Source organism: Epinephelus fuscoguttatus, linkage group LG1 (genome assembly GCF_011397635.1).
Source record: "Epinephelus fuscoguttatus linkage group LG1, E.fuscoguttatus.final_Chr_v1".
Classification (NCBI taxonomy): Eukaryota; Metazoa; Chordata; class Actinopteri; order Perciformes; family Serranidae; genus Epinephelus; species Epinephelus fuscoguttatus.
The window spans coordinates 26,338,222-26,357,340 of NC_064752.1; the positions used below are offsets into that span (position 1 = coordinate 26,338,222).

The 19,119-nt window shown below is 39.5% G+C and overlaps 1 protein-coding gene across 5 annotated transcripts; it reads left to right on the plus strand.

Moving 5' to 3' along the window:
• The first annotated feature begins 1,233 nt into the window (after nucleotides 1–1,233).
• Nucleotides 1,234–17,291, plus strand: LOC125892795 (mitochondrial carnitine/acylcarnitine carrier protein-like). Of its 5 annotated transcripts, XM_049583036.1 has the most exons (16): nucleotides 1,234–1,740; nucleotides 1,850–1,965; nucleotides 4,009–4,101; nucleotides 4,658–4,769; nucleotides 6,577–6,649; nucleotides 9,422–9,424; nucleotides 12,611–12,879; nucleotides 13,156–13,191; nucleotides 13,276–13,415; nucleotides 14,908–15,014; nucleotides 15,119–15,272; nucleotides 15,375–15,476; nucleotides 15,569–15,643; nucleotides 15,739–15,804; nucleotides 15,889–16,027; nucleotides 17,107–17,274. In XM_049583036.1, the coding sequence occupies exons 2-16, from the start codon at nucleotides 1,864–1,866 to the stop codon at nucleotides 17,229–17,231; spliced, it is 1,596 nt and encodes a 531-aa protein (XP_049438993.1). In that variant the 5' UTR covers nucleotides 1,234–1,740; nucleotides 1,850–1,863; the 3' UTR covers nucleotides 17,232–17,274. The 5 variants fall into 5 exon arrangements, with proteins under 5 accessions (XP_049438993.1, XP_049439028.1, XP_049439000.1 ...); XM_049583071.1 differs by lacking the exons at nucleotides 12,611–12,879; nucleotides 13,156–13,191; nucleotides 13,276–13,415; ... (5 more) ...; nucleotides 15,889–16,027; nucleotides 17,107–17,274 and adding exons at nucleotides 4,202–4,329; nucleotides 4,418–4,508; nucleotides 6,745–6,854; nucleotides 7,286–7,410 and having other exon boundaries at nucleotides 1,584–1,740; nucleotides 4,652–4,769; nucleotides 8,913–10,486; XM_049583043.1 differs by lacking the exons at nucleotides 1,234–1,740; nucleotides 1,850–1,965; nucleotides 4,009–4,101; ... (1 more) ...; nucleotides 6,577–6,649; nucleotides 9,422–9,424 and having other exon boundaries at nucleotides 12,606–12,875; nucleotides 13,158–13,191; nucleotides 17,107–17,291.
• Nucleotides 17,292–19,119: the final 1,828 nt, after the last annotated feature.

A 19,119-nucleotide genomic window follows, 5' to 3' on the forward strand; every position in this document is an offset into this window, starting at 1 on the left:
AAACACATATTTAACTAATTCTCAGTGTCCCTTCAAAACCCCTTTCCTATGGGTATGTTTGTGTGTTGCTTTTCTTGTAAACCTTTGGTTTATATCCAGCACTGTAAGCTATATTTTCATTTATTGTATCAATGATAAAAAGGAAATCCTCCTGACACCCTGTGTCCTCATATGAGGACATCACATTTTTGGTTATTGACCTTACACTTCATTCTACCTAAGACCTGTTGTCCTCGTTTGTGGACACTTTTTGTGCCATCTAGTGGTAGTAAAAGCAAAGTACACTAATCCATGTAAAAACAAGATGGCAGCCATCTCTGCCAAGTCAGTCTGCAGCCTATCCTGACACAAAAGAGGACAAAAAGGTTCAAAACCTGATCACATTTTATGGTTGAAACGTGTTAATGTATGATTACTAATGTCTGTAGTTTGACATGGCAACAAATTTGACTAATTTTAGCAACAGTAGCAAGATAAGATGCTGTTAATTAGGAAATACTCATTTGAGGACATTGGGGCTTCATTATCATATCGTTTGAGGAGAGTGGGACTTTATTATTGTTGACAGTGTTTTGTTTATTATACTTATCGGGTCCTACTGATCCCGAATAGCTAGGAGAAATTAAAATGGTAAAACATTCTTAAAAATCGGTATATAGGCTAAGCATTTTTAAAGTTTAAGAATGTAAGAGTTACTTTAGACCTACAACAATAAATGAAAATTAAAATGTTAAAACAAAATAATGGTTATTTGTTTCCATATAATTTTCTGTCAGAGCCACAGGGAGCCACTGGAGAGGGGCCAAAGAGACATATCAGTACAGTTCCTGAATTGTAACCCACTCTTCTACAATATCTTATTCTGAATATGAGTTTATGAGTGACAAGGGTAATGAATGGTTAAGGAAATCCTTTATCCAGGCTTTGTTTTTGTTTTTGTTTTGTTTATTTATTTTATGAGCATTAAATACACCTATGTTTTGTCCTGTTTACACATTCAAAACTCTTTTCTGTAAAATGAAATAAGGGCTGACACGAAAAGATGATAAATGCGATTATATCTTTGGCCCAATAAACAAAAAAAAATGGCAGAAAAAATATCACTCATTTTGACAATAACCATAGTGCAAAAATATGATTAAATTAAATTAAATTAAATTAAAAAGAAACAAGTAACAAACAAACAGAAAAATCCAGGGAGTTTAGGATGAATGAATAATGAAAAGGAAAAAGAAACTGAAGGCGGTGCATCTGTAACAGTCCAGACCAAGGATAAACAGCCCATCATCATCCATAAACAATCAGCACACAACTCAGATGGAAAACTAGTGTTTCTTTTTTTTATAATCAAGTCCAAAGTCCAAAGATTATTCCAGGAGAGCACCTATTTCACAACAGCTTAGCTCACATTTCTTTACAGTTAAAACATGCCAGTACCGTTTTTATGGCCTTTTTTTATTGGTACACGATTTAATAGTATTTATTACATTTTCAAAATCTCTATAAAACACAATAAAGAGGTGCTTTCGACCAGCAGGTTGCCGTTACACTGGACTTTTTTTTATCAAGTTTCAAACAAAAGTTGGCAGTTTCCACCCGGAGGCCAAACAGGGACGTACCAGAGTAAAGGTGTGTCGCAGTCAGACCGGTCCGGGTGGGTAAGTGGGTGAAAGGTCCAACAGTCAGGGGTGACAGCAGCTGACAAACACACACCTCAGTCACTGAGACGCAGTCCAACAGGTAACATGGTTTCACATGTCTCTTATTTCATGTTCGTCTCTCGGTGTGTTTTAGAGTTTGTTTCCGGTGGCGGTGTCTTACAGTCCGGTGTGTTTCTTTCTTCCTGCAGAGCGGAAAGTAAAAATGTCCAAACAACAGACGATCAGTCCGATGAAGAACTTCTTCGCCGGAGGATTTGGAGGCATTTGCCTCGTCTTCGCCGGACATCCTCTCGACACCATTAAGGTGATAACTGCGTTTATACACGTCATTATATTAGGACACAACCGAGGAGAGTGCATCCGGGGACACTGCAGACAGCAGAGCCAGCATAGACTAACATATATGTGTGTGTGAGAGAGAGAGAGTCAGCTGTGTGGATGTAACACACTCCTGTAGATATTAATGCTGCTGCCCTTTGACCCACATTCAGTCTCTCGTATCGTATATGACTCAGCTCACTGCTGGTGTTATGGTCTCTTCCACAGAACAGGGCTCACCTGTAAGCAGGAGTGTTGCCATGCATTATCTTTGCATTAGACCTACTGTTAGTGGGTAAATACTCCTTAAAGGGATAGTTCGGACTTTTTTAAAGTGGGGTTTTATTGGGCACTACTAGTGAGTGTATCACATACAGCAGATGTCAGTTGTTTGGAGAAGCAGGCTGGAGTCCCACATGGAATCTAAGTAATGTACTGCTGTGAATGGGGTCACCACAAAAACATATTTTAGCCACCTTAAAGAAGTCCCACCCACAATAATCTATACCAGTTTAAGTGTACGCTACACTGAGAGTATTTTCACAGCTTTACTTTTCAGTCAGCCAGTTTCGACCGGAAGATATTAACATCTTAAGTTCCTCATCAATGCTCACCAGACTCCATTGACAAAAACAGTAATTTTAGCTTGCTGAACACATGACCTGCTGGTCTACTACTGCTCAGATCAGTTAGTTAGTTTGTGTTATTGTGTGACTTTTGTGAATATGAACCAACCCGTTTAAATGCTGAAGTCACAAAATAACACAGACAGACTAACTGATGGAGGCAGCAGATGAACAGCAGCTCCTGTGTCTGGCAATCTTAAATCACTGTTATTCTCAAGGGGGTTTGGTTTTGAAGAGAGCAATAAAACAGCTTCACTTTCCCACTGGAAATCAATGTCTGATGGTAAAGTAATGCGGTGAAAATACTCTCAATATAGCGCACACTTAAACTGATACTGCTTTTTTAGGTGGGACGTCTTTAAGGTGCCTAATATATGTTTTTTTGCTGACCCCATTCACAGCAGTAGATTGTCTAGCTTCCATGTCAGACTCCAGCCTGTGGATGCATGCTGACCCCACTTCAAAAAATCTGAACCATACCTTTAATAAAGCAACACTAGATCAATCAGACAATTTCCCAGTATTAGCTTCTGTCAGATAATAGCCTTAATATTTTGGTATCTGTGTATATGTCGGACGAAACTGCTGTTCAGAAATGCCAAAGATGTGTTTGAGGTGCTTTCGAAGAAGTTTTGTCATGTTTATTTTTTAACCACAAACTTCCAGGTGACACTACGATTACAGTTCTTTAACCGCCGAGGAGCAGAGTAACAAACTGTAAACATAACACCATGTTCCAACTTAAAAAGTCGTTAAGACATAAACATTGGCAGACAGTTGACTATTTACACATCAAGTAGACTAAGGGCAACACCGGTATTTATTTGGAGTCGTGTTTCTGGCCACTAGGCGAATGAAGTCCAGCATTTACTCTCTAAACATCTGGCTTATTCACAGTCTGACTTGTTGTCAGTGTTTAAACGTGGTGTCCAATTTCTTTATCGACCTGCGCAATCAGTCAACTGGTTGATTAAACGTTGCTGCCCTCTCTGTCATGTCTTAATTATCCAGTGTATTTCCTAAAGATTTGTTGTCCTAAATAAGAATAAATGTTATATTATAACTTACATTTAGTGAGCTGTTGACATGCTTTGTAGGATGATGTGCAATTTTCTGTTGCAAAACATTTAAGCTGCATTGAAATACGATTTGCTTCCTAAACAATGTGATTAACGATTTCAAATGGCTCTTATAATATATGCAGTATATTTTGGACAGTGTTTAACTTTATAGATTAGATTAGATTAGATTAACTGCTTTCTTACTTTAAGACTAGTCGACTCATCTTAATTTAAACTTCTGTTTAAAATTAGTCGTTAGCAACATCCCTTGTGCAGACTGCTGCCACTGTAATGCTTGCTTCCATGTGTGTGTGAGGTCAATACAAACTCTTTCCTCCTCAGGTGCGTTTACAAACTCAGCCCGTGCCCAAACCTGGAGAGAGCCCGCTGTATGCTGGAACCATTGATTGTTGTAAAAAGACTTTAGCCAAAGAGGTAAGGATGCATGCTGCCTTAATACTAGAGATATATTAAATAAAATCTTGTTATTTCCTCCCTCATGCTGATGTTTTCTTGTTATCTTCCTCCCTCACAGGGTCTGAGAGGGCTCTATAAAGGCATGGCGGCCCCGATCATCGGAGTCACGCCCATGTTTGCTGTCTGTTTCTTTGGATTTGGACTGGGAAAGAAACTACAACAGAAGCACCCTGAAGATGTCCTTACGTAAGTGACTGCTCTGTCGCAGGTGGTCGCACTACTAACTTATAAACGCCCTGCGGGTGATAATATGTCAGTACTCTGTCTCCTGCAGGTATCCACAGCTGTTTGCTGCGGGCATGTTGTCTGGTGTGTTCACCACGGTCATCATGACTCCTGGAGAGCGCATCAAATGCCTCCTACAGGTCAGATGTCATGTGTTTGTACAGACACATATAATCTAATCACTGTGTGCTGTGCTACTGAATAACAGTAGATTCCATATGCCAGAATGAAATGACAGTAAGTGTAAACCAATGTCAAAGTGTGTGTGTTTCTGTGGGTGCAGATTCAGGCATCTTCAGGAACAGTGAAGTACGCCGGACCCATGGACTGTGTCAAACAGCTGTACAAAGAGACTGGGATCAGAGGAATCTACAAAGGCACCGTTCTGACTCTCATGAGAGGTACGGCTGGGCAGTCTGTCGAGATTATATCGATAGCGTGATATGAGCAACCCACAGATGTGCTGCATTTGGATGTTACCATGTAGCGGATACATCCAAGGAAGAGATCATGTTTTGGCTTAAAATACCTGGTTTTGGTGGCACAATCCCCGCTGGGATAGCAGCGATATGTCAGTAGAAAACAACCACGCTGCATGGCACTATTGCCGATGAAAACTCAGCAACGGATCACTAAAACAAACAAACAAAGTTTAGTGTGTAAAAAGCAGCTGGAAACACAGCAAGGACTCACTAACAACACCCAGTTTTGTTGATTGTGGGTCTGGAACAGTGTTCTGCAGCGATCTGCAGCCTGGCAGGCATCTCGCCCAGGTGTCACGCCATCCTCCTGAGTCATCTCATATACTACATGACTTTAGAAACGTTAGTATGATACATATGAAACATGAAATGTAACATATTTGTGGTTTACAGAAGCGTTCAGTGCTAACATTTTCTTTGACTGCAACTCAGCTGGATGTGACAGTAGATTATATAATAATAAGAGTATAGTAAGTGTTGTGTTTTCTGGATTTTAAAGGCCGCATTACAGTATGATTATGTAATTTTCTGAACTTACCACATAATTCTACCTGTTCTATTATGTGCCTTTACCCACACTAGTATGAAACCACCGGCATAAATGTGTATCGTGTCACATGTGACCCCGTGTGTGCACGAAAATGGAGACCCGCTCATAAAAACATCGCTCCACAGTGCTACTAGAGGTCAAAATTTCTACCTGGTACCACTAAAGGTGAACTCCATTGATATTACACATCAGAGTGTGTTAACAGGTGTTGGGTAGTACTACTGCATATGTGAAATAAGTAGCTGACACACCTTAATCTCCAACAGCAGTGTCGGCAGTCGAGTTGCTATGTGGGTAATGTTGGAGCCAGGTTTTGACAAGATGGAAGAGAGCATGGTAGTGCTGGGTGATACACTGGTGTACCAGTTTTCCTGTACAATATGAATTTTTCATATACCGCAATACCAGTGCATAGCTGAAACAGTTGCTGTAATTCTTATAAATAGGCGGCAAAATATTTAATAATGCTCACCGCATAGAGCGCCACGGTCAGGGCAAACTGGGTAGAGTGTATCGAGATGGGACCCCTACTAACTTTGTACCCTTCTTACAAATGGTTTGGTTATAACTTTACAACACAACAATAATAACCCATGACTAACTCTTTAACAGGACACGGGATAATAAAGATGATATCTCAGCTACATCAGATTTGTCCCATTTTTGTAGCTGTCCATCATGAGTCTGACATTGTTAATACTTAATTTATGTACCATGTGACATTGTCATCCTCATCCAGCTTTAACTTGTGGCCCCTGTTCCTTTTTCTTGAGGCAGTTTGTCACGTTGTCATGATTTGTAAGCCTCACCTTTAAGTATTCAGCTGACTGACGTGCAAACTAATCCGACCTTCTTTTGTAACAGTGATTGTAACTGGGATTGTAACTGGGATTAAGTTACTTCTGAGATAGTTTTCATTATTTTGTCTACCCTTCTGTTGGGTTGTTATTACAGTCTCTTAGTTAGTGTGTCTGCATGTGTTAAGAACAACACAGTATGTGTATGTGGTCATCTGATTGGATTAACTCTGTAACTCTTTAAACTCATAATAAACCACCATATATTCAATCAGAAGACATAAAGTACTGCTTACATAGAAACATTCACTTTAACTATATTTCTTATGTGATGGTTATGATGCAGCTGAAGTGACTCTTTTTTTTGTGTGTGACTCAGATGTCCCAGCCAGTGGAATGTACTTCACGTCCTACGAGTGGTTGAAGAACCTCCTCACACCTGCAGGAAAAAGGTGAATATTAGTTCTGCCTTCAAGGTATTTACAACTTTCAGTTAAATTGTGACAAACACCGCTGACTGGTGGGACCTGTTGTCTTCTGCCTGCAGCCACAATGAGCTCAGCGTCCCCAGTGTGCTGTTTGCCGGGGGGATGGCTGGCATCTTTAACTGGGCCGTCGCAATTCCAGCTGATGTACTTAAGTCTCGTTTCCAAACAGGTTTGTTCTCAAATTCCACGAATGTCTGAAATTGTTAAGTAAAGAAGTTCAGTCAAACACTGGCTGATTTTATTTTATTTTATTTTATTTTTGCCAGCTGTGTTTCTGTCTTTTGTTTTTTAAAATGTGTCCTAAATTCAGTTCCATGTGGCAGTAAAGGGGTCGTACCTAAACATAGAATAGTTCAGTGTTTAGAGTCTGTGAAGATTCTCCATCATCCAGGTACTATGATATCTAGAAGTACTTTGTCAGTTGAAACTGGGTTTAATGGAGGGGTAATAATTCCCGGTACTCTGCACCAGTTAGTGGTTGCCCTTTGACTTACTACCTCTAGAAAAAATGTCTTCGCTTTTGTCCATACTGCTGAAGATAATGTTTTCTTTTACAGTCCACTTTGTCTTAAAATCATGTGTCTGTCGTGTCTCCTGCAGCTCCTGAAGGAAAATATCCCAACGGTTTCCGGGATGTTCTGCGGGAGCTGATCAGACAGGAAGGCGTGGGCTCTCTGTATAAAGGCTTCAATGCTGTCATGCTTAGAGCTTTCCCTGCAAACGCAGTGAGTGCACTTAACTTATTCTTCAGTTTCAGAAACACTGAACATGTTTCCTTCAGCCCGAGGTGCTTACACGAAATACAGCATAGTCATAAACATGATACATGATAGAAGAAAATGTGTGAAAAAGTGAGAATATCTTCGCGATGTGGATTTTTTCTGACAGTCAACACTGTGATCAGTGTACCTGTTATTGTGGATATATGAAAATAACTAATAACTGACAGATACAAATAATGCAATGCAATATAACAGAAATACACAGCGTTCTGAAGAGAGTTTTGTCTTGAGACCAAAAACAAAGCTATAGACTATAAATTGTATTGCACAGATTATGCAGCCAGGAATGCACAGATTTGTACATTGGAGAAAACAAACAACCACTCCATAAGCGTGGCACAGCACAGGAGAGCCAGCTCCTCAGGTCAAGACTCAGCTGTCCATTTACATCTAAAGGAGACGAAGGAACACTCCTTCGAGGACAGCACTATTTACATCTTGGCCAGCCACGACAGATGGTTTAAAAGAAGCCATTTCGGTCAAAGTTGAAAGACCATGGCTAAACAGAGGTGGTGGCCTAAGATACCACCTGTCACCTACTTACAATACAGTCCTGAGATTCCTCCCCAGATGGTTTGACACCCATTCCCATCTGGACCCACATAACCAATCGACACACATGAAGGCTGGGTGGGTCAAAGACTCACGTGGGACCTTAACAACTCAGAAACTCAGAGCTAACATGTGACCTCAAGGACTCTGTAAGGTTTCACACCCACACAGACTTTAAAGCCTGTGACTCCACACCAGTCCCTTAGCACTGAAAAAGCCTCTTGGACGAGAGGTGAACCGTCTTCAAGAAACTCAAGCAAGTCCAGTTGCCTACAATATAGCACTAAAGATGGCCAACACATAGTATATTTTCACACCTCAAAACACCAAAATCTGTTTTTTCTCCCCCACGAGAATGGTAATGTAAAAGGAATCAATGTTTCCAGTTTTAAAACCAGTAAACATGTAACTCTGAATTTCCCCCGTGGGGTAGCTATGCTCAGCCTTAGAGATATGGTGAGGAGCTTGGACATCCGGAGGGAGCTCGGAGTAGAGGAAAGTGTGATGGCCATTTTTTTTACTCTTGTCTGACATTTAAAAGAGCGAGAAAAATAATTGGAAGATGAATCTATGATGGAAATTATTAGTAAGTTAGTTAGTTGCAGCTCTAGCTGACAGTAGAGAGGTGACAGGAATATCATGCAGTCAAGATCCCTGAACCATGGGATGTTCCAGTGACATCGTCAGCATCTTAAAGCTAACATCATCTCACAGTAACACTGCTTGAAATTTGCAAAGACAAATATGTAGGTTTTGTAATGCTGCAAGGGCACAGTTATTCTTTATTGAGCTCTGTAGCAAATAAAAAAAAAAGATTTTGTACATTTTGTCATAGAAAATGTTGTGTTTAAACTCAGTCATTTAAAGATTTTATCTGTTTGTTTCCTCTCCAGGCTTGTTTCTTAGGATTTGAGCTCGCAATGAAGTTCCTAAACTGGGCAGCACCAAACCTGTGATGATGACTCAGCGTCGCCTTGTATGTGAATCCCAGGAACAGAGCTGCTTAAAACAACACCGTTATAAGCAGCACACACACACAAACACACACACACACTGAATCACAAAGAGATTTTATCAGTTTTCCAGTAATGTGCTTGATTATCTTTGAAATCTTGTGGTACTGTAGAGCACATGAATCATTCAGATCTGCGGAGGGTTCAGAGCAGACCAGTAAACACACACACACACACACACACACGCAGTCGAATGTTCTCACTCCTTTTTGTTTTACTTTTTTTTTTTTTAAATTGTGTTATTTTTTTATATTAGAAAAGGAGTGAAGAGAACATGCCGTGCCTTACCTTCCGTTATTATCTGCGAGCAGGTGTACATATCAGGGACAAGGTGCATTATGTTGTACTGTGTGTGTGTTCAGTCTCTCTCAGCAATACACGCCTTTCAGACTGTCTGCTTCCTGTATGGTCACCCTCCACTCAGTGACCACCAATGCTCACTACACTTTCTGTTCATGTGAAATTATGAGCGTAGTTATAATGAGATTGATCAAACAGTATATGAATGTCATCATGTAAAGAAATAAAAAACAGAATCCATCTTTAGAAATAAGACTCTCATGCTTTTTTTTCCCTCTAAATTCACTTTTTATTTGGATTTATTGTCATCAAACGTAGAAGCTTTGATCGTCTGTGCTTATTGAAACAACTGCAACAAAGAACGACAATAAACCGAGTGATAATTCATATTAAAGACAGTAGGTCAATAGAATTTAAGGAGAAATTAAATAATAAAAGAAGAAATAAAATGCATAGTGAAAAAATACAGAAGTTAGTCAGTAGAGCCAGTTGTTCTTTCATCATAAGGATGTAATAATTCCCATTTCAACCATCAGTTGAAGGTATTTTTAATCATGACTTCTGCCTGCAGCATTTAACATTCAAAATACAACCACAACCTCATTTCCAAAAAAGTTGGGACGCTGTTAAAATGTTAATAAAAACAAAATGCAATGATGCTATGATAAACTCAGGAAAATAAGTATTCAACATGTCAATTTTTTTCCATTACACATACTTCAAATGAGGCTATTGACATGAAGGTTAGACCAGACATTGGTATCAACACAGTAAAACAACACTGATAAAGAAATCATAATGTTTCAATCCATAAAAATTCTGTGCAGTAAAGTGGAACGACACAGGAAAAAGAACTGAACATGTACTTGGAGAAGCTGCCTTGATGCTTCTTGTGTAACGAAACTAATCCTCAGTGTTCAGGTGAGATTTTGGCCCACTCCTTCACACACAGTCTTTAAATCCTCGAGATTTGTGGTTGTGAATCTTTAGAAAGAAATTTCACTTTCAGTCCTCAAACCCTGAATGTTCTTCAAAGGACAGGTGATGTGACACAACGGTAAACATGCTGCTGTCCCAACTTTTTTGGAGTGTGTTGCAGCATCAAAAGTGAATATTTACAAAAAACAATAAAGTTTATCAGTTTGAACATTAAATATCTTGTCTGTACTGTATTCATTCCAATAGTGCTGTAGAGGCAAATCATTGCATTGCTATTTATGATTATGGTTTACACCACAGGGTCCAGATTTGTCTTTAGTCATTATCAAGGTTCACACACTTTAATATATATTCAGCGTCATACTTGTGTTTGGCCATGTCATTGAGCCTGCTGTCTCTGTGAACCAGTGTTTAACACAACATACCAATTTTTTGGGAATTGGGGCTGTAGCTCAGGCATCCTTGAGAACTGGGACAAATCATGTCCTACTGAAAAAAGCCTTAAAGGCGATTTCATTTCAGGGGTGAAACGTTTTTAAAAGATTTATATGTATGAAATAAATAATATTTATAATGTATTTTTATGTTTCAAACATTTCAACTTGTTCTGTGCCAGGAAACAGCCCCATCCCAGACAAGAATTCACCACTTCAGACCATTAAAAATGTGTTAAAAGCTGTCAAAACCTAACCATACATACTGATAACGGTGGTGTGAAATGTACTGCTAGAATCATCTTTGTTTTAAAATATATTTTTGTGAACATATTGTGTCCCAGATTTTTGTCAGCTCCGTCAGATTTCTCCAAAATGTTATTTAATCAGCCATAAAGGGGTCAGCTATATCCTAAGGACTCCTGTCTCACAGGTTTCTATAAAAGCAGGAATGATGCTCAAGTGCTGGTAATTTTTCTATTTTATGAAAAATTCATTACATAATAATGGTATCGGATGTGTCTCAACCTTATTATGTCAACTCTGTAGCCTTTCTAAATCAAAACTAAATAAGAATTATGGTTAAAACATGAGTATTATGATTAGCAGTATCTTAGCTCTTTGCAACTTTGAGAAATAAAATGGCTTCTCACTGCGGCTGTGAATTTAATAAATATATAACTTTTTATTTTTTAAAAAAACTCAATACTGTCAGCTCCATCAGATCTTACCTTCGACATGTATGAAAAAAAAATGTAATCACTGGGAGGTTCAAAGTCAAGACCTTTTAAATATTTTGTCCCAGCCTAATTAAAGAGTAACGATAGAAAACACAAAACATCTCAAGAACAAGTGATCTGAAACCACAGGAGACTTGTATCTACCCAGAGCACTTCTTCCAAAACTTAATGAACCTTTAGCCAGGAAGTAAATGAACTGCACTTGTATAGTGCCCTTCTAGTCCTCTGACCACTCAATGTGCTTTTTACACCATGAGTCACATTCACCCATTCACATTCACGTTCATACACTGGTAGCCGAGGCTACTATACAAGGTACAACCATATGCCATTGGGGGTAATTTGGGGTTTGGTGTCTTGCTTGAGGATGCTTTGGCATGTAGGCTGGAGGAGCCGGGGATCAAGCTGCCGATCTTCCAGTTGGTGGACAACCTGCACTACCTCCTGAGCCACAGCCACCCCATGGCTTCACAGTGGGTAAAACCAAAATATACAATGAGGATTTTTCTCATTGTGTCCAGCAGCTGCAGGATTTCACGTCATGAGTCTTTTGAAAACCCAGAGGAGGTTTTTTTCCAGACAAAATCTCTCTCCATGAAGCTGAATTTCAAGGTCAGCTTCATGTTTTCTGTTGTGAGTCACATGAATTCAGTCTCAATCTACCCCAGGGTATCCTTTCCCTGACTCTTTCACATTTCAGTTTTAAACACACTGAGTTACTTCCTTGTAGTTACAGACCCCTATAAAGTTTTTAGTTTTAGTTTTTTCTGATGATGTCTGTCTCTGCAGCTTTTTAACACCAGCCTGACTTCCAGGATAAACAGTTTTAAGTCCTCTCTGTCTGTGTGCTGTTACTTTGCCAAATCATCAAGTTTTGAGCTGTAATCCATCGGACAGCCTTTAATTACATCTGATGTGAAAAGTCCTGGTCAATACTTTCCGACAGGCCGTGCTAAATAAAGAAATCAATAAGCTGCTGAATGTTGGAGAGAATGGGACGAGAGGAGGAGGAGTCAGTTCGCTCTGGACAGCTGTATGTTTATGAAACCTGTGGGACAGGCTGATGCTTAGATTTTTTTTTATTTTAAGTCAAAATATTTGATCTTTAGGTCAGTGATTTAATTGTGAACTATACAAGCCGTGACCTCTGCAGCTGCACGATGAGCAATGTGGAGATACCAGCTGGTTTAAAAGAGCTGCTGCAGGGATACACAGTGGAGGTGCTTCGCCGCAGGCCGCCTGACCTGGTGGAATTTGCAGTGCAGCATTTTACACAAATTCTGGACCGCCAAAGAAATGACCAACGGGCCAAGAAACACAGCCCCAAACCTGCACGGAAAGGAGTGACCTTTGAGACAAAGTCAAATAAGACCATCAAGGACAAAGAAGAGGAGGAGGAGGAGGAGGAGGAGGAGGAGGAGGAAGACACTGTTAGTGAGTATTATTACATAATTTTGTGTTTGTTTTCTGCTCCACATCGGCCATCTGCAGATGTTTCAAAAACTAGAAATCTCATAATGTCAAAATCACACAAAGGAAGTGGAAACTGAAATTTGGAAGCTCACAAAAAATGTACAGATGCAAAGTTTTGACCTACAAGGTCACAGTCAGGCAAACACCCATGTGAACAAAACTATGACAATAAAGTATGACGAGCTCTCTTGTGTTATCTACTCTAATACATTCACCTCTGTCTCTGTGTCTCTGCAGAGTGCACCACCGGTAAATACAGTCGCAGAGTTTCAGGTCAGTAACTGGGACAATATGTGTGATGAATATTAATTCATGTTGACCACGGTAGAGTGTTTTCATCTGTTTGTCCTGCTGCAGTTTGTGCAGAGGCGTACAACCCTGATGACGATGAGGACGATGACACAGAGCCTCGGGTTGTGCATCCCAAAACGGACGAGCAGCGTCGCAGACTTCAGGATGCGTGCAGAGATATTTTACTGTTTAAAACACTGGAGCAGGTACAACACTGGATGTCATTTTGATGATGATTGTTTCACTAACATAAAGTCATGTTTTAGTCACTTCTCATGACATTACACTGGTTTACATGTATTTCCTGTAAAACTGGAAGAAAAAAAGAGTAATTTTTGGCATGAATATTTGTTTTAATATGTCTGGAGCTGCAGAACATATTTGTGCTTAACAAAAAAGGTAACTCAGCATATTAGGTCTAAATTAGCCAACCAATGTTATTAATAGATCTAAATGAACATTCATTATGTTTTAGCATAGGATGGCTCCTCTGTAGTGGGCTGTTTATGATTATTTTGTACTTAAACTGAGCTGTGTTGGTGGTGAAAGCAAAAAAAATCAGTCCAATCGCTGTAACGTTCCCTGTTTTCCTCTACGACTTTTTATTTTTTGGATTTGGAATAAACCTAGCCTAGCGAGGAACTCCACTGCTAACTAGCCACCGCTATTTAGGTTCACCAGAATTTAAGAGATGGGACCAGGTCATAGATGTGTGACGCACTTTAGTTGACGGAATGTTCAAATGTTTTTTTGAGTGTATAGGTCACACATTTTTACAACTGGAAAACGTAAGAATCACTTTGGCCTACAGCTGTGAAAATTTCCATTCTATATCATTTTTTGTAAAAGCCACATAGAGCCACTGGAAAGGGGCTAAAGAGAAGCAGGTTGCCAACCCTGTCCTAACTGTAACCAATAGTTGCCTAACCATAACCGTGACCTAAAATCTAACCTTATCCCAACTTTTGCCAAAGTCTCCAACTTAAAACGGAATGATTTACATTATGGAGACCCAAAAGAAAGGCAAGTCCCCACAATGAGACTGTGTAAACAGCTTTATGTCCCAACAGCATGGGTAATACATGTGCACACACAAAGAGGACCTGATGTGAGTGCAATGTATAAAAAGGTCAGACAGCTGTAGCTTATTCCAACTGCTGCTGCCAGAGTCCTCACTAAAACCACAACACTGGCTTTCTGTGTGTCAAAAAATGGTTTATAAAACACTGTATGGTTTCTGCTGCTTGGCTTAGTCCCCCCCCCCCATGGAGAAACAGCATCCAACAAAACAAACTTCGCTCCACCTCTCAGCTCTTTCAATTTGAGGCTGAAGACCTCTCAGGCTGTCGCTGCCTTTTATTAAATAAGATTTGTCAATACTCATCTCTATCTTCGATGTTGGAAAAAGTCTTTAGATCTTTTACCTTCCACCGTGCCACCATTGCAATGAGTGCAAAAAATATTTACCATACAATACAATATTTACCTCTGAGATTTAATGGAGTAGAAGTATAAAGTAGCAGAAAATAAAAATACTCAAGTGCAAGTACCTCAAATTATACTAAGTACAGTACTTGAGTAAATGTACTAAGTTACTTTGCACTACTTTTAAACCCCAGTCCTGTGTATATGTCTCTATTATGTCTTGTCTTAATGCACTGCTGTAAAAATAACCTGTCCTCACCTCATGCCCTCCAGGAGCAGTTCTCTGAGGTTTTGGACGGCATGTTCGAGGTGCTGGTCAAACCTCAGGAACACATCATAGACCAAGGAGATGACGGAGACAATTTCTATGTCATAGAAAAGTGAGTGACACATTTCAAATTGTTTTGTAACGTTATGTCTGGATGACATTGTGTCAGTCTGATGATGACTTCTACTCCCCGTCTGTGTGTCATATCCTCTCCAGGGGTGTGTATGATATTTTGGTGCAGAAGGACGAAGTGAGTGTGTGTGTTGGAAAATATGACAATAAGGGCAGTTTTGGTGAGTTGGCTCTCATGTACAACACGCCACGAGCTGCCACAATCGTTGCAACACAGGAAGGCGCCCTGTGGGGCCTGGTGAGTCCCACAAAATGAGGATTAGGATCATGAATAAAAAGTAGAATTAAAGCTAAAACAAAAAGATAATAATAGTATATGATGTGTTTGGTGCTGTTTCAGGATCGAGCCACATTCCACAGACTGATTGTTAGAAATAATGCAAAGAAGAGGAGGATGTATGAGGCCTTCATCGAGTGTGTTCCTCTTCTGAAGTCTCTTGAGGTCTGTATTAGAAACACAAACAAGATAATCGTAGAATAAGTGCATAGTCAGCTTCAGGTTTGTCAGCTGTGTTTGTTGTTTCTTTTCACAAGGTGTCTGAGAGGATGAAGATTGTAGATGTTTTGGGAGCACGAACGTTCAAAGATGGAGAGTGCATAATAACGCAGGTAGTGTTGGGACATTTGTATCTTTGGCTGCCTTGTGTTAATCAATAACAGGTCAGACTTAATAGATGTGTTTCTGCTGCTTTCTGCCTCTGCAGGGGGAGAACGCCGACTGTTTCTACATTGTGGAATCAGGAGAGGTGAAGATCATGATAAAAAGCACAGTGAGTGTGACTGAATCTATTTCAGCTGCCTTTTTAAAATGAAAATGTAGCCTGGACTCACAGGTGTCTTTGTGTCCATTACAGACGAAGGTCGGCCAGCAGGATAACGCAGAGGTGGAGGTGGCTCGCTGCTCCAGAGGGCAGTATTTTGGGGAGCTGGCATTGGTCACCAACAAACCCCGTGCAGCATCAGTTTACGCTGTGGGAGAAACCAAATGTTTAGGTACGACCCTAGTGTCTGTAGTTCTGTGTGTCAGGAGTAAAAGCACATTCATTTTAGATTTCAGCACCTCATTTTTAAAGAATGGTTGGATACTGGACTTTGGGTGGGCTGCTGTGTGTATGTAGGGACAGCAGCAGAGTCAAGAACAAACACAGTAACTCATGATCAATTTTATCAGGTGCTCCCGGCGGGGTCAGGCAGCCCCAGGAGGCACAGTACCTGACCCAATGTGTGACCATAGGGTCAATACTTCACCCACAAAATAATCAATTGTATTAATTTCTCACCCTGTTTCCTTGAATTCATGAAGGAAACTTTTTCTTGCACGCCTCCACAATAAAAGAAGAATCCAAGCATGAGATTGTTTATGCAGAGGTGTTTCAAATCCTAAGGTTTTAGTGAAAATACAGTTGTTTGGGAAGTGCTGAGCATATGACTTGATGAATGACACTTGGATTACACTGCACGCGTTGTGTGAGTTCATCAGCGGAGGTCATAGTATAGTATGGTTTGAGTAATTGTATACACAGATGATCATTTTTTGGGTGAAGCATTCCTTTAAATTAGGCAGGGGCCCGTCAGAGCTGAGTCTGCACCCTGTCAGCGCTCAGCTCTGTCTCCTTCACTGTCACAGCTTTGCCAACTCTCACACTTCAGTCTTGAATCCTAATGAAGTGGCAGCTAAAGGTAAAAGCTGTGCAGTTTGCAGTGGATTACAGAGGTGAAGTTTCTACTGAGACAGATCGAACTCATCGATAAAATTCCCCCAAATATACTATTTGTTTTCGTTTTAGCCTCCTGTTTAACACATTGATCTTCGACAACAAAAGTTTACATAATGAAGCACGCACCATTTACTGAGCTTGTAACGGACCCTATAATAACCACAAGAGCTGTAAATCATGGCACTGTCTTAAATCCCAACATTTCTCTCAATGTAAAATGATTTGTGCATTAATTTCTGCTGTTTTTAGGCTGTTTCGCTCCTTTTATGGAAACTACATCCTCCATCTGTTAGACAGGAACCAGGAGCCTGCAGTAGGATGATGTAATCTTAATTTTCTTTCTATCTCTTTCAGTAATTGACGTCCAGGCTTTCGAGCGTTTGCTGGGACCCTGTATGGACATCATGAAGAGGAACATTTCCCAGTATGAAGAGCAGCGGATGGCACTTTTTGGCTCCTGTGAAGATCTGAAGCACTAGTATTTAAGCACATAGTGACCTCCCCAGTGAGGTAAATGTAACATACAGCATTCTCTTTTATATTCAGTAACATGTATAGTACTCCTGTATCACTGTTGGACTCATGATGATCCGTCTTTTAAAAAAGTATCAAAATGAATGCAGCAGAACCAGAGATAATCTGTGCATTACAATCCCCATACTACCACACTTTATAGTATACCAGAGAAGGAGTTAGTATGCCTCAGTACATAGTATGTCAAATGCAGTATGCCAAAAATACCAGGATGTTCTACTACATCCAGTCCATCTTTGCAGTATGCAAGCCAGCATGCTTTTCTGGCTATTTCTAGCTACAATCTCTGCAGTTTTAACTTTAAAGTTAAACTGCACACATTGCAAAGTAACAACAGCAGAGCTCTACAGGTCGATCTCCATCTCTGGAGAACTCAGTGAGTGGCGTTTGTTTTATCTCCAAGGTAACGGATATAAAAGCAAGAGGGTCAAAGTTCAGGGTGTAATGTTATGAGACAGTCATATGTCTCGATTGTGGCACACTGCATACAACATACTTTTTAAGGGCAGCTGCAGTACCAACTAAAAGTTAAAAGAAAAAGTATGTGATTCAGAGCGCACCCATTGCCTTTTTTTAAACTATGCTTTCTTCTTCCATGTTAAACACCTACATTACCCATTATGCAACATGATCACCAAAAGCTCAGTTTGAAATTGAGGTGTGTTTTGCAAGTAGCTGCGGAAGCATAATGACAAAAATATGAGAAAAATAATTCTTAACAAGAATATTATCTTGGATTCTACAAAAAGATTTCATAGAAAAAAACAGCTTGTTTTTCTGAATTAATGAGAATAATGTTAATTCTGAAAAATTTGAATTTCTGAAATTGTCTCGTTCATTGAGAAAAATTAAGAAAAACAAGAGCAAAACTTTTTTCATAAAAACTTTTTTTTTTCAAAATTCTGAGATAATCTTGTTAATTCAGAAATACAAAATATAATGAGATTGTCCTGGTACTTGAGAAAAAACACATTTTTTTCATGACAGCTTCTCAGATGTCTGAGAATCTTGTTAATACAAAAGAAAAAAATCAAGATTATCTCATTAATTCATACATTCATTTTTTTCAATGAAAACTTTGCTCAGAATTCTGATAATCTCATTAATAAAAAAGGGGGGATTTTTTTTCTAAAGTAAATGCATTACACCTTACAAAGGTAGCAGCTAATTTATCCTAAAGCAGAGATAAGGAATGGGCTACAGAAGTCTGATAAGTTATTTTCTTTCTAACTCCACACCTCCAAATTTGTTTTCATTTTTAAACTCGTCTTCAGCCCCAACTGACACTGACTCACTTGAGGTACTTTATCGAATTTCACGCAGCTCCCTCCGGAGCCACACAAGTCTTTATACAATTTTTTTCCCCACATATGTAGTGAGACTCCTCGTCCCCTCTAATCAGACTCTGATGTGTGAAATTAGTGGAGTTTCCCCATTCGTTTTTAACTAAAGCAGTTATCTTAAAAGTTTGCTGATGTATTAAAATCACCTAATATGATCAAGGTTTCATAAGATGAGCTTGTGACCCATCAAATACACTGGGACCAAACAAAATGAATACATTGGTTTTCATATGTGAGTGACTGATATGCAACTAAGGCACAATTCCATTGTCACTTTAGTTTCCAAATTATATGTAAAATGTTTTATTATTATTGTTCACCCACAGAGAAGTTATGTTAGTTTGCCATTATTGTGGTGGTCTGCCAATACTCCATTATTTAATAACATTTTACATTTGAACTCAGTTTTAACCCCTTTTGATGTTCACTTAAACTTTAGTTGTATAATCTCAAATGTAAGTAACCATGTTTTTAATATCTCATGTATTCA